General features: G+C 39.9%; 1 protein-coding gene across 3 annotated transcripts in view; it reads left to right on the forward strand.

The window, feature by feature from the left end:
- Positions 1 to 1,025: 1,025 nt before the first annotated feature.
- CRYBA4 (crystallin beta A4) overlaps positions 1,026 to 16,241 on the forward strand; it is a 73,390-nt gene continuing 58,174 nt past the window's right edge. For 2 of the 3 annotated variants that reach the window (XM_075853856.1, XM_075853838.1), the window contains exon 1: positions 1,026 to 1,080. Coding sequence is in view for 1 of the 3 variants with exons in the window: in XM_075853838.1 (XP_075709953.1) it covers positions 1,049 to 1,080 (32 nt within the window). In the remaining 2 variants the exon portion in view is untranslated. The remainder of the gene's footprint in view (positions 1,081 to 16,241) is intronic. The other variant, XM_075853880.1, reaches the window with a different exon arrangement.

The following is a 16,241-nucleotide window of genomic DNA, read 5'->3' on the forward strand; positions in this document are numbered from 1 at the left end:
CTTCAGTCCATTACCGCCCGAGGGCCACATGTGGGATATTTCTACTGCAGAATCTGGACAATAAGTATTGAGTTGCGTTTCTCTGGTAAAACATTTTGTGCATAAACTTTCTAAATGCTGTTGTGAATACTTTGAGGGGTCTAGTTTCTAAAATGTCGTGTTTCATAGGGGTGTCTAATATATAGGCCCCTCAAAGCCACTTCAGAACTGAACTGGAAGCCCAAAAAAAATAATTAGGCAATACTTCGCTTCTATACGAACTAGTTAGCGATTCACAGTGTGATGAAGTAAGGGGAAGCAGCGCTTATACGAGCGGTGCACCCCCTTCAAACAGCCGATGACTTTTCAGTTCACAGGTAGCAGAGTTACATGATGGGGAATTTGTTTTCCTGTTGTGTAACTCTGCTACCTGTCAATGGAAAAATCAGCTGCCAGAGTGAAAAATGTTTCCACACAGAGGAATACCGCAAAGAAACACCTGGGAATCAGACATGATGGACTAACATTTTTCCCTGTGGTGGATGACTTTTCAGTTGACAGGTAGCAGAGTTACATGAAGGGGAATTATTTTTCATCGATGGCTAGTTAGGAGCGCTGCTTCCCTTTAGTTTTTTCTTGCTCACTGTGAATCTCCGACACAGGATGCAGCGGCGATCCACAGGTATTGCTCCTTTTATCCCAATTCACATGTTAGAATTCAATTTTTTTTATTTTATATATATATATATATATATATATATATATATAAAATACAGTATTTAAAACTAAGACTGTATAAACAGTTAATATACATTTAGAAAACTTATAATTATAAAGACCAAACTTTACGTATCATCATATAGGGTCAGTGTTGTTTAAAAACGCAGATATCCAGTGATTTCAGCTTGTGCTATCAGTAATAGAATGAGAGCACCAAAATGAAGACTGAGATTGCAGAAGTTAGTAGAGCTGGGTGTAGTAGGCGGAGCAAGTGCACTGCTGCATGCACATTGCATGCTGGGACTAGAGCAGTGCATGCAGGGAGGAGAAACACAGGAAGAGAAGAGGAATGAACTTACTGAGCAAAACAAACCTCTCCAGGTAAACAATAGGGAGTAATGTTACTAAAACCATTTATTATCAAGAAAAAGCTAGACAGAGTGCACTAATATATTAATAGAGGAACATTGCATTGATTTAAAAAAAAAAATAAAGTATTGGAAAACCCCTTTAAACCCTCATAAAGATAACTCAATATTGGCGCAATGCCAATGTATGCATAAGCAATTTTGGATGATCATTATTGACTTCAGTTAAAGTGTACCTCCACTTTTAGTGAAAATCAATTAGGGTATGGGCACACACAAAATAAAAAAACGTCTCAAAATACAGAACTGTTTTCAAGGGAAAACAGTTCCTGATTTTCAGCCGTTTTTATAGCAACTCGCGTTTTTCACTGCGTTTTCAGTGCGTTTTTGGAGCTGTTTTTCTATAGTCAATGAAAAACGGCTCCAAAAACGGCTAAAGAAGTGACATGCACTTCTATTTTGCGGCTGTTTTTTTATGTGGTGGTTTTGAAAAATGGCCGCGTAAAAAACGCCCCGTCGGAACAGAACGCCGTTTTTCCCATTGAAATCATGGGCAGATGTTTGGACGCGTTCTGCTTCCGATTTTTCAGCCGTTTTTCGGGACGTTTACGGCTGTGAACATACCCTTATAGTGCAGGAGTGTGCATTTTAATAATTTTTCTAAATCACTTGCTATTTTGCTGCTAGCAGCAGCACAGACTTTTTAAAGTCTGTGGTGCTGGCTGCTCATAACTCTTCAGTGGGAGACAGAGCGTCCTGTTCGTCTCCATGGCACCCGTATCCAGAACGGCCGTTAGCGCTAGAGCTTACACTGTATATTACAGCTGACACACTGATCTAACGTCTGGGAACGGATCCTGGACTTTTAACCGCTTAGATGCTGTGGTAAATAGCGATAACGGCATCATCGCGGATAGACAAAAGGCGGAGGAGTCCTCTGTAATAACATGATGATGCTTTGTCGTGGCAGCCAGGAGCCTAATGAAAGCTCCTAGATCTGCAATCTTATCACTTGCATTAAAGGGGCTCTGTCACCAGATTATAAAATCCCGATCTCCTATTGAATGGGATTGGCGCTGCACTGTAGATAACAGTAAAGTTTTTTTTTTTAAAACGATCATTTTTGCCCAAGTTGTGAGCAATTTTAGATTTATGCAAATGAGTTTTTCAATGGACAACTGGGCGTGTTTACTCGTTTTACCAACCGGGCGTTGTGAATAGAAGTGTATGACGCAGACCAATCACGTACGGTTGAAAAAAGACACATGTTCATGTGCCCTAGTGCGAAAAAATGTTTATTAAAAAAAAACTAAAATCTAGAAAAGCAAATATACTAAAATTACAAAAAACCACCCTTTCCCTTTTATTATGTAAATAATATAAACGATCTGGACTAATAAAATATGTTATTTCTCCCGCACGATTAACTCTGTAATAAATAAATAAATAAATAAAAAATGCCAAAATGTCTGTTTTTTTTAGTCACCTTGCCTTCCCCCAAAAAACTGAATCAAAAATTGTCAAAATGTTTTATGTACCCCTCAATGGTGCTCGCCCCACAGCTTCATTAAAGGAAAAACACGCACGTTATGGGTCTCGAAATGTGGCGACACAAAACAATTTATTTATTAGTTTTGAAAGTGTTTTTATTTTGTACTAAAACATAGAAAAAAATATATAAATTTGGTATCGATATAATCGTACCAAATAAAGAATATAGTTAACATTTCTTAACTCATTGTAACCGGCATAAAAATGTAAATTAAAAAAACAATGGCAGAATTGCTATCCATTCTATCCCACAACATTTTTTGAAGTTTTTTTTTAGTACATTATAACGTACATTAAATGGTGCCATAAAATACAAAAAAAATAATTACAATTCATGTTGCAATAATCAAGCCCTCATACAGCTTGGTTGACAGAAAAGTGATGTCTCTTGGAAGATGGGGATGAAAAAACGAACACAAAAACTGGCTACGGCGGGGAGGGGTTAAAAAGATTAAACATAGTTGTTATTGCCGCAACTGTAATGACCCATTCTTTAAAATTAACACGTTATTTATCCCACACGGTGAACGTCATAAAAAAAATCATCCCCTCTCCAAAGAAAAATAAAAAAAGTTTGTTAATAGGTTCTATATACCCCAAAATTGTAACAGTTAAAAATGCAGTCCACCAAAAAATAGTTCTTCATGAAGTCCCATCAACGTAAAAAAAAAATAAAAGTTGTGGCAACACAAAAACTAATTATTTTTAAAAAAAACTGTTTTTATTGTGCAAAAGCAGTAAAACATATAGGAAAAACGATCTATATTTTGTATCGCCATAAACATAACGATCCGCAGAATAAAGATAACATGTCATTTATACCGCAACGTCAACAAAAAACAAGCCCTCACACGACTACTTAACTCCTTAATGACCGGGCATGTTTGTACCTTAATGACCAAGCCAGATTTGTCAAATCTGGTATGTCTGACTTTATCAGAGAATAACTCTGTGAAAGTTTTGAATATCCAAGTAATTCTGACATTGTTTTTTCGTCACATGTTGTACTTTATTTTAGTGGTAAAAGTAGACTGAAACGATTTGCGGAAATTAATTAAAAAATAGAGAAATTGAAGAAATTTTGTAAAAATTATCATTTTTCCCTATTTTTAACTGCAATATGTCACATATGTACATACATACTGCACAATTTTTTTAATTAAATATATATTTCCATCTCTTTACTCTATTTTGGCAGCACTTTTGAAAAAAAATGTTTTTTTTTGAGCAATTTGGAAGACTTACAAGTTTAGAAATCATTTTATACATTTTGAAGTACATTTTGTTTTCCTGCACCAAGACAGGTTTTCAGAGGCTCATAGGTGTCAGAATGGTGGAAACCACCACAAGTGACCCCATTTTGAAAACTACACCCCTTAAGGTATTTATTAAGGGGTGTTGTAAGTATTTTGACCCCACAGTTTTTTTGTAAGAATTCATGCAAAGCAGGCGTACAAAAATATAATTTCACTTTTTTCATAAAAGTATCACTTTGAAGACCGATTTCTGTGTAAAGTGACCATGAGAATGAAGAAACACACCCCAAAATATATCACCCTGTTTCTCCTGTTTTCAAAAATGCCCTCATTGTGACCCTAATGCATTGCTTGGACACACGACAGGGCCCGAAAGGGAGGGAGCACCCGGAGGCTTTCAGGACTCATATTTTGCTTGAAAATGTTTTAGGCCCTACTGTATATTTGGAGAGGTTTTGAGCTACCAGAGCGATAGAATCTCCCCATAAACGACCCCATTTAGAAAACTAGACCCTTTAAGGTATTTATCTAGGGGTGTAGTGCGTACTTTGACCCCACAGTTTTTTGCTAAATTTAATGCATAACAGGTGGAAAAAAAAATTATTTCACTTTTTTCATAAAAGTATCAGTTTGAAGACCGATTTCTTTGTAAAGCGAACATGAGAATGAAGAAACACACCCCAAAATCTATCACCCTCTTTCTCCTGTTTTCAAAAATACCCACATTGTGGCCCTAATGCGTTGTTTGGACACACGGCAGGGCCCCAAAGGAAGGGAGCACCCGGAGGCTTTCAGGACTCATATTTTGCTTGAAAATGTTTTAGGCCCCACTGTACATTTGGAGAAGCTTTGAGCTGCCAGAACGATAGAAACTGCCCATAAACGACCCCATTTCGAAAACTAGACCCCTTAAGGTATTTATCTAGGGGTATAGTTAGCATTTTGACCACACAGGTTTTTCGCTAAATATATTGGAATTAGTCTGTAAAAATTAAAATGTACTTTTTTTCTGAAACAACATAGAAATTTTTATTATTTACAAGGAATAACGAAGAAAATGCACCCCAACATTTGTAAAACAATGTCTCCCGATTACGACAATACCCCATATGTGGTAATAAACTGCTGTTTGGACCCACAGCAGGGCTCAGAAGGGAAGGAGCGCCATTTGGATTTATGATTTTGCTGGAATGGTTTTCGGTGCCATGTCGCATTTGCAATGCACTGGAGGGTCCAAAACAGTGGAAACCCCCCCAAAAGTGACCCCATTTCTGAAAAACCTTCAAGGAATTTTTCTAGGGGTATAGTGAGCATTTACACCCCACGGGTCTTTTGCAGAGTTTATTAGAATTAGGGCGCGAAAATTAATATCAAAATTTTTTCCACTAAAATGTTGCATTTTCTCATTTTCACAAGGGATAAAGGAGGAAAAAAACAACCATTTTTTATAAAGCAATTTCTCCCGAGTGCAGAAATACCGCACATGGGGTCATACGTTTTTTTCATTAGAAATGAATTAACCCTTTCAGGACTGATCCATTTTTTGCTTTCATATTTTAGATTTTCACTCCGCGCTTTCCAAGAGCCATAACTTTTTTATTTTTCCATCAATAGAGTGGTATGAAGGCTTATTTCTTGCGGGAGGAGCTGCAGTTTTTATTGGTACCATTTTTTAGTACATAAAAAGTGATTTAAAAGTTGTAGTACATTTTTTTTTTAGAGCGAAGGTGACAAAAAAAAGAAAACTGCGATTTTGGCGGTTTCAATTATTACATTTTTTTAAGGTGTGCGCTGTGCAAATTAAATAATGGTATATTGTAATAGTTCAGACTTTTACGGACGTAGCGATACCAATTTTGTTAATTTTTTTACATTACTTTAGAAGAAAAATGCGAAAAGGTGTTTTGTTTTTTTAACTTTAAAAAAAATAATTCTCACTACTAATAACTATAATTCTTCTACACATTTTATTAATCAATCCCCTTAGGTGACTTGATCCAGCGATTATTGGATCACTGGTACAATATACTGCAATACTAATGTATTGCAGTATATTGTTATTCTTACAGGCTTCTGTAACAGAGCGATCGCTGTACCTGTCCGTTAGTACCGAGGGGGCCTGCTGTAATACACAGCCGACACCCGCAGCGTATGGAGCGGGCTTAGCATGTGAGCCCGCTCCATACATCAACCGCCGCACCATGACGGGCAATTAAGTCATAGTGCGCAAAGGGGTTAATGCGCAGCGGATGGTTCAAAGTGAAAATTGCAATTTTCCACTGATATGCCATTTTAGTGCATAATATGTTGTGCCCAGTTTGTGCCACAGAAGACAAATACCTCATAAAACGTTAAGCGGGTTCTCTCGGGTATGGCGACGCCGTATGTGTGGGCGCAAATTGTTGATTGGGCACACTGCAGGGCTCAGAAGGGAGGGACGCCATTTTGCTTTTGGAACGCAGATTTTGCTTGGTAGTTTTTCTGTTTTGGGTTTCGCTGGTATTTTAGTTTATAATGTGGGGGGCATATGTAATCTGTGCGGGGTACATCAGGGCATAATAAGAGGGTATAATAATGGGGTAAATAAATAATAATTCATAGATATGTGGCCGGTGTCGCACTGATAAATGGTGCCAGATCTTATCCACTCTTGGACACTCTGCACATTTTGCATCGCCATATTCTGAAAGCCAGAACTTTTTTATTTTTTCTCCACCGGAGCTGGGTGAGGGCTTATTTGTTGCGGGACAATCTGTAGTTTTCATTGGTACCATTTTGGGGTACATGCGATTTATTTATTTTTATCACTTTTTGTTCAATTTTTTTGCAATCCTGAGCAAAAAACAGGAATTCTGACACTGTTTTTTAGGTTTTCTTTTTGCGGCGCTCACCATACGCTATAAATGACATTTTTACTTTATTCTGCGGGTTGGTACGATTACGGCGATACCATATGTTTATAGGTTTGGTCCTTTTTTTTAGCATTTGCACAATAAAATTACTTATTTATAAACAAAAAAAATTTCTGTGTCACCATATTCTGAGAGCCGTAATTTTTTTATTTTTTACTCAAAAAAGCTGTGTAAGGGCTTGTTTTTTGCGGGACAGATAGAAGTTTTTATTGGTACTATTTTTGGGAACATGCGGCTTTTTGATCACTTTTTATTCTTTATTTAGGGAGCGGTGGTGACCAAAAAAATTATGATTCTGTCGTCGTTTTTTATTGATTTTTTTTGGGGGTGTTCATCGTGCGGGGAAAATAACATTACAGTTTTATAGTTGGGGTCGTTACGAACGCGGTGATACAAAATATGTGTACTTTTTTAACGTGTTCATTTTTTTTCTATAATAAAAGTTTTATTATAGGAAAAAAAGCAGTTCATGTTTATATCACTTATAACTTTTATTTTTACACTTTTTTTAAAACATTTTTATTACTTTTTTTTTACTTTTTTTACTTGTCCCACTAGGGGACATTGAGACTTGCAGCTTTGATCGCTGCTAGAGTACATTACACTACACACGTAGTGTGATGTACTCTAACTGTCATTGTGACGTGACTGTCACACTGACAGGAAGCAGAGGAGGAACGGCCGGAGGCTGTTCCTCCGAGGCTTCCGTACATGGCAACCCGGAGGTCATTATCTGACCTCCGATTGCCGTGACAAGCATCGGTAGCCCCCACGATCACTTCGTGGGGGCTGCCGATGTGCTTCAAACCACTTAAATGCGGCGACGGCAATCCGTCGCCGCACTTAAGGGGTTAACTGCCGAAAGCAGCGGCGATGGTCCGCTGTCCAGCGAGACTGATGTCTCAGCTGTCTAGGACAGCTGTCAGCGCGCGTCTGTCACTCTGTGTTTACACAGAGTGACAGTTTGAAATGCGGACGAAAATGCACGTCCTGGTGCGGGAACTAGCAGCCGACCAGGACGTGCATTTTCGTCCTTGGTCGTGAAAGGGTTAAACGAAAAAAATAAATGTTATGGCTTTTGAGATGCAGTGATGAAAAAAAAACAACATTGTTGTGTCCTCAAGACCCGAAATAGCTGCATTCTTAACCCCTTAACAACATGTCATGTACTAGTATGTGACAGCCGCTAAGGGGAAGTATGGAGCGGGCTCACGGGCTGAGCTCACTCCATACTCAGCAGGAGACGGCTGTGTTACACAGCCGACACCTCAGTGCAACGGGAGGAATCAAAGACCACTTCGATTCTGCCCGTTTAACACCTTAAATGCTGCGGTCAATCGCGACGGCTGCATTTAAATTGTTAGAATTAGGGGGTCGCCCCCTCCAACAGGCCATCGCGCCCCCCGCGACGCAATCGGCTGGTGACAATGGTTGTCATGGCAGCCTGGGGGACTAATAATGGCTCTCAGACATGCCCTCTTTGTACTCCTTTGAGGTCCGAAGGTTTCAAAGGAGACTGTCAGAATCATGATATACTGCAATACATTAGTATTGCAGTATATCATGCAAACGATCGTTCGATCGCTGCTTTAAGTCCCTTAGGGGGACTAATAAAAAAAATAAAAAACAGTTCAATAAAGTTTTTTTTATGTTCCAAAAAAAAAAAAGTATTTAGGCCTCATGCACACGACCGTAGGCATGGCCCCATAGGAAGGAATGGGGCCGCAATTCTCCCATGGATTTTCGGGGGAATTGCGGCCGCAAAAGCACGTTCGTGTGCATGGGACCTAAAAGTTAAAAAAAAAAACCCTATGCCCATTTATTCCCTAAAGCAATGTTAAAAAAATAAAAATAAAAGTTAACATAACTGATATAGCCGCGTCCGTAAAAGTCAGACATATCACAATTTATCGTTGTTTAACCCGCTCGGTGAACGCCGTAAAAAAATAAATATATAAAACATGCAAATTGCTGGTTTTTGGTGACCTTACGCTCTCCAAAAAAATGGAATAAAAAGTGATCAAAAAATCGCATGTATCCCAAAATATCGGTGAAAACTACAGCTCGCCCTGCAAAATTTAAGCCCCACATCACTAAATTGATAGAAAAATAAAAAAGTTATGGCTCTCAGAATATCACGTCACAAAACATTTAATTTTTTTAGCAAATAGTTTTATTTTTTTCAAAGTGGTAAAACATAAAACAAATTATATAAATTTGGTGTCGCGGTAATCGTATCAACCTGTAGAATAAGGTGAATATGTAGTTTTTACCGTCTCATGGATGCCGTAAAAACAAAACCCCCAAAAAATGGCGTAATCGCAGTTTTTTGCCCATTTCACCCGACAAATTTCTTTTTTCAGCTTCCCAGTAAATTATGCGATACAATAAATGGTGCCATGAAAAACTACAACTTGTAAATTAAAAAGTTATGGCTTTTGGAATGTGGGGAGGAAAAATCGAAAATGAAAAAACTCAAATTGGCCGTGTCCTTAAGGGCATGACCACACGTGGTGGAATTGCTCTGGAATTCCGCTGCGGACAGTCCACAGCGGAAATCCGCAGCGTACACGTTTCTCCATTGCCTTCCACAGCTTTGTGGTCGGGTTCATTTACACGTTGCGGACAATTCCGCTGCGTAGCATAGGCTGCGGTGCGGAATTTGGTGTCCGCAGCATACAATGGTTGTTGCGGACGTGTAGCGGACTTATTGCGGAATTTCTCCATTGACTTCAATGGAGAGTCAAAATTCCGCAATGAAGTCCGCAGATGTTATGTGTGCGTATTGGTTTTACGAACATGACATTTCTTCATTCTGGCTGGACCTATGTATTTCTAGGTCTACAGCCAGACTGAGGAAGCGTTGCTAGGCGACGTCAGTAAATAGTCACTGTCCAGGGTGCTGAAAGAGTTAAGCGATCGGCAGTAACTGTTTCTGCACCCTGGACAGTGACTTCCGATCACAATATACATCAACCTGTAAAAAAAATAGAAGTTCCTACTTACCGAGAACTCCCTGCTTCTTCCTCCAGTCCGGCCTCCCAGGATGACGTTTCAGTCCAAGTGACGGCTGCAGCCAATCACAGGCTGCAGCGGTCACATGGACTGCCGCGTCATTCAGGGAGGTCAGGCTGGATGGCGAAAGAGGGACGCGTCACCAAGACAACGGCCGGGTAAGGGCATGACCACACGTGGCGGATTTCCTCCGCAACTGTCCGCATCAATGCCGCACAGAATCTGCGTTGCAGATTCTGCTGCGGATCTGCACAAAATGTGCAGTAAATTGATGCGGACTAGCTGCTGCGGACTGCGGTAAAAGTACTTCCCTTCTCCCTATTCAGTGCAGGATAGAGAGAAGGGACAGCACTTTCCCTTGTGAAAGTCAAAGAAATTCATACTTACCGCCCGTTGTCTTGGTGACGCGTCCCTCCTTCGGCATCCAGCCCGATCTCCCTGGATGACGCGGCAGTCCATGTGACCGCTGCAGCCTGTTATTAGCCTGTGATTGGCTGCAGCCGTCACTTAGACTGAAACGTCATCCTGGGAGGCTGGACTGGAGACAGAAGCAGGGAGTTCTCGGTAAGTATGAACTTCATTTTTTTTTACAGATACATGTATATTGGGATCGGTAGTCACTGTCCCGGGTGCAGAAACAGTTACTGCCGATCGCTTAACTCTTTCAGCACCCTAGACAGTGACTATTTACTGACGTCTCCTAGCAACGCTCCCGTCATTACGGGAGCCCCATTGACTTCCTCAGTCTGGCTGTAGACCTAGAAATACATAGGTCCAGCCAGAATGAAGAAATGTCAAGTTAAAAAAGCAAGACGGATCCGCAGCACACATAACATGTGCATGACAGCTGCGGACTTCATTGCGGAAATTAGAATCTCCATTGAAGTCAATGGAGAAATTCCGCCATGAGTCCGCCACTGCTCCGCAACAGACAGAGCATGCTGCGGACACCAAATTCCGCTCCGCAGCCTATGCTCCGCAGCGGAATTTTACGCCTCGTCTAAACGAACACTGCTAAATTAAAGTGTAAGTCAATGGACAAACGGCTCCGCTGCGGATTAACGCTGCGGAGTGTCCGCAGCGGAATTTAAGTGAAATTCCGCCACGTGTGAACCCAGCCTAAGTATGAATTTCTTTTTACTTTTACTAGGGAAAGGGCTGTCCCTTCTCTCAATCCTGGACTGATAGAGAGAAGGGAAGCCCTCTTCCCCTCAATACGCAGCGGCTAGTCCGCATCAATTTAATGCCCATTTTAGGCAAAGCCGCAACAGAATCTGCAACGCAGATTCTGTGCGGCATTGATGCGGACAGTGGCGGAAGAACTCCGCCACGTCTGGGCATGCCCTAAGGGGTTAAGCTGTTTAGAGCTACTTTATTGTTAGAATTGGATTTTCATTATTATTATTATTATTATTATTATTATACTACAGTAGTAAATTTCGCTAATATATTCTTACAATATATTACATTTTTATATTAGGTTACAGTAGGTAATAATTATGTATTCTCTTTTACTTTTGACGTTGAACTTTCATGAGTGATATTCGCCCATGTGCATTTTGGCCCATAATATGGTGTGCAATACGGGCTGCTTAGTTCCGTGTGAGGTTCCATCTCACAGACCAAGTTTTTGCTTCTAGGTGTCCGATATGCAATGGACCCTCAATATGGTTAAATAAATAAAGCATAATACCAGTCATAAAGTGGAAGTAGATTGCTTGCTTATGCATCTCTCTATACACAAAGTATATACTAACCCCTTGCTGCACCAGGACGCACAGATACGTCCCGTATTGCAGTGCTTTAAGGTACCGGGACGTACCGATGCATCCTGGCTAACAAATGTCACCCTGTCAAAGGACAGGGTGACAGAATTGTGCCATCAACTGTTTATGACAGTTGATCGGCACAGTAAGATGGCAGGGGACCAATCACAGCGGTCACACTGCCGGCGATTGCTGTGATTGGTCAGTCACAGCAGACTGACCAATCACAGCTCCTTGAGAACGTGTATGTGATGAAGCTGGCTCAGAAGCCGACACCAAGCTGTAACGACCAGGACTGGATCTAGCCTCCGATCCGGACGGTTAACCCCTTAGATGCAGCAAAGAAAAGCGATCGCTGCATCCAGGTGGTTAGAGCTCACCCGATGGTTGGCCTAACAATGGCCTCCTAGTACGGAAGCTCATTAGGCCCAGCCGGGAGGCGAAGCCTAATAGTGAATAGCTGACAGCTCTAATACACTGCACTATGTAGGTAGTGCAGTGTATTAGAATAGCAATCAGGACTTCATGCCTTCAAGTCCCCTAGTGGGGCAAAAAAAAAGTTAATGAAAATGTAAAAAAGTTAAAAAATAAATGTTTCACGTTAAAAAAACAATAGCCGCCTTTTTTACCATAATAAGTCTTTTATTATAGGAAAAAACGGAAACCAATAAAAAAAAGTACAGATATGTGGTATCACCGCATCCATAACGAACCGAACTATAGAAATATCATGCTATTTTACCCGCACGGTGAACACCGTAAAAAAATAAAATAGATAACAATTCCAGAATCGCTGTTTTTTAGTTACTACACAAAATTGTCATTCATAGCGCATGGTGAACGGAGTAAAAAAAGAATAAAAAACTCCAGAATTTCTGTTTTTTGGTCACCTTGCTAGCCAAAAAATTAAATAAAAAGTGATAAAAAAAATCGCATGTACCCCAAAATGGTACCAATGAGAACTACAGATTGTCCCGCAACAAATAAGCCCTCACACAGATCCGGTGGAGAAAAAAATAAAGTTCTGGCTCTCAGTGATGTAAAATGTGCAGACCGTTCCAAAAGTGGATAAGATTTTTTATTTATCAGTGCAACACTGTCCCCACATCTGTGGATTATTATTTATTTACCCCATTATTATACCCTCTTATTATACCCTGATGTACTCCTCACAGATTACATATGCCCCCACATTATAAACTGAAATACCAGTAAAACTCCAAACAGAACTATTACCAAGCAAAATCTGCGCTCCAAAAGCTAAATGGCGCTCCGTCCATTCAGAGCCCTGCCTCGTGCCCAAACAGCAGTTTACGCCCACATATATGGCATCGCCATACCCGGGAGAACCCGCTTAACAGTTTGTGGTATTTGTCTTCAGTGGTACGAACTGGGCACAACATATTGTGCACTAAAATGGCATATACCTGTGGAAAATTGCAATTTTCACTTTGCACCATCCACTGAGCGTTCGTTTCTAATAAAAAAAAAAAAACCTGTGGGGTCAAAATGCTCACTACACCACTTAAAAAATGCTTTGAGGGGTGCAGTTTCCAAAATGGGGGTCACTACTTGAGGTTTTGTTTTACTATTTGACCCAAGAGCCCTGCCATTGTGGGTCAATGCTGCGAAAATCACCAAAATAGGCCTCACAAGCGCATTTGCTCTTTCATTCCTATGCCCTGTCATTTGTCCAGGCAAATGATAAATGACCTGAGGGGTATAGTTTCCAAAATGGAGTCACTTCTCAGGGGTTTCTACTGTACTGGTACCTCAGGGACTCTGCTAATGCGACATGGCGCCCAAAAACCAATCAAACAAAATCTGCATGCCATGTAGCACTTCTGCCATTCTGAGCCCTTCCGTGTGTCCAAACAGCAGTTTATGACCACACATAGGGTATTGCCGTACTTGGGAGAAATTGCTTTTCAATTGTTGCGGTGCTTTTTCTATTTTATTCCTTGTGAAAATGAAAAAAATTCAACATTTTAGTGGAAAGAATGTAGATTTTCATTTTCACTGCCTAATTCCAATAAATTCAGCAAAAAAAACAGTGGGGTCAAAATGCTCACTATACTCGCTAGATAAATTCCATGAGGGGTGTACTTTCCCAAATGGGGTCACTTTTGTGGGGTTTGCACTGTTTTGGCCCCTCAAGGGGCTTTGCAAATGTGACATTTGCAAACCATTCCAGGAAAACTTGAGCTCCAAAAGTCAAATGGTGCCTCTTCCATTCTAAGCCCTGCCGTGTGTCCAAACAGCAGTTTATTACCACATATGTCGTATTGGTGTGCTCAAAAGAGTTTGTTATAAATGTTGGGGTGCTTTTTCACCTTTATCTATTGTGAAAATGAAAAACATATGAGCTAAAACTACATTTTACTAGAAAAAAAATAGATTTTCACTTTCACTGCATAATTCCAATAAATTCTGAAAAAAACGTGTGGGGTCAAAATGCTAACTATACCACTGAATAAATTTCTTGAGGGGTGTAGTTTCCAATATGGGGTAACTTTTGGGGGGTTTCCACTGTTTTGGTCCCTCCAGGGCGTTGCAAACACGATTTGGCACTGAAAACTATTCCAGCAAAATCTGCTCTTCAAAATCCAAATGGTGCTCCTTCCCTTGTGAGCCATGCTGTAGGTCCAAACAGCAGTTTATTACCACATATGGGGCATTGCCGTAATCGGGAGAAGATGCTTTACAAATTTTGGGGTTCTTTTTCTCATTTATTCCTTGTAAAAATTAAAAATTGATACATTTTTTCAGAAAAAATATTTTTATTTTTACAGACTAATTCCAATAGGTTTAGCAAAAAAACTGTGAGGTCGAAATGCTAACTATACCACTAGATACGTTTCTTGAGGGTTTTAGTTTCCAAAATGGGGTCACTTTGGGGGGTTTCCACTGTTTTGGCACCACAAGACCGCTTCAAACCTGACATGGTACCTAAAATATATGCTAAAAAAAAAGGAGGCCCCAATATCCTTTGCTCCTGAGGCCTGTGCTTCAGTCCATTAGGACACTAGGGCCACATGTGGGATATTTCTAAAAACTGCAGAATCTGGGCAATGAATATTGCGTTGTGTTTCTCTGGTAAAACTTTCTGTGTTAAAGAAAAAAATGTATTACCAATTAATTTTGGCAAAAAAAATGAAAATGGTAAATTTCACCTCTACTTTGCCTTAATTCTTGTGAAACGCCTAAAGGGTTAATAAACTTTCTGAATGCGGCTTTGAATGCCTTGAGGGGGCTAGTTTTTAAAATGGGGTGATATATGGTGACTTTATAACATATAAGGCCCTCAAAGCCACTTCAGAACTGAACTGGTCTCTGAAAAAATTGCCTTTTGAAATTTTCTTAAAAATGTTTGAAATTGCTGATAAAGTTAGAAGCCTTGTAACGTCCTAGAAAAATAAAAGGACTTTTAAAAAATGATGCCAACATAAAGTAGACATATGGTAAGTGTTAACTAGTAACTATTTTGTGTGGTATTACTATCTATCTTACAAGCAAATACACTTAAATTTTGAAAATGCTGATTTTTGCAAATTTTCTCTGAATTTTGGTATATATCTTGGATACATAAAAGCATTCCAAAGTTATTACCACATAAAGTGACACATGGCAGATTTGAAAAAATTGTCTGTGTCCTTAACCGCTTCCCGACCGCCCACTGTATATTCACGTCGGCGCTTGCTGGGCTCTGTGCAGCGCCGACGTGAATTCACGGTTGGTGTTAAAAGCACGATCCGGGTGTCTCAGAGTAGCGCTGACACCCGGATCGCGCTGTTAACCCCTGCCTCTGGTCCCGGAGACATGACCAGGACCTAATTGGTTCAGGTCCCGGTCATGTGATCGCAGGGAAAGCTTGTTGTAGCAACGAACTGGAAAGTTTGTTACTACAACAAACTGGAAAGTTTGTTGCTACAACAAACTTTCCCGGGGACCGATTGCGGGTGCTGCAGTCGGTTATAAGGCAGAACCGGAGGCCATACAACGGCCCCCGGGTCTGCCATGCACAGCAGCCTATGAGAACCAGACGGAGTGCGGTCCTCATAAGCTTCATGTCAGTGTGACTCTCAGCGTCACACTGACAGTTTATAATACGTTACACTACCTAGGTAGTGTAATGTATTATAGCAGCAATCAGTGCTGCCAGTCTTCAAGTAAAACAAGTAAAAAGTAAAAAATAAAGTAATAAAAATGTTTTATAATAGTGTAAAAACAAGTTATAAAAGTTACAAAAACAAAAAATGCTTTTTTTCCTATAATAAGTCTTTTATTATAGGAAAAAAAATGAAAATGTTGAATAAAGTTCACATATTTGGTATCACCGCGTTCGTAACGACCCAAACTATAAAACTATAATATTATTTTTCCCGCACGGTGAACAGCGCAAAAAAATTTATTAAAAAACAATGTCAGAATCACTATTTTTTTGGTCATCAACCCTCCAAAAATATAGAATAAGAAGTGATCAAAAAGTCACATGTACCCTAAAATAGTACCAATAAAAACGACAACCCGTCCCACAAAAAACAAGCCCTTACACAGCTTTTTTGACTGAAAAATAAAAAAGTTATGGCTCTCAGAATATGGTGACACGAAAAATAAATAATTTTATCGAAAAGTAATTTTATTGCGCAAATGCCACAAAACATTAACAAAAAC

This window comes from Rhinoderma darwinii, chromosome 1, assembly GCF_050947455.1.
Source record: "Rhinoderma darwinii isolate aRhiDar2 chromosome 1, aRhiDar2.hap1, whole genome shotgun sequence".
NCBI classification, from domain to species: Eukaryota; Metazoa; Chordata; class Amphibia; order Anura; family Rhinodermatidae; genus Rhinoderma; species Rhinoderma darwinii.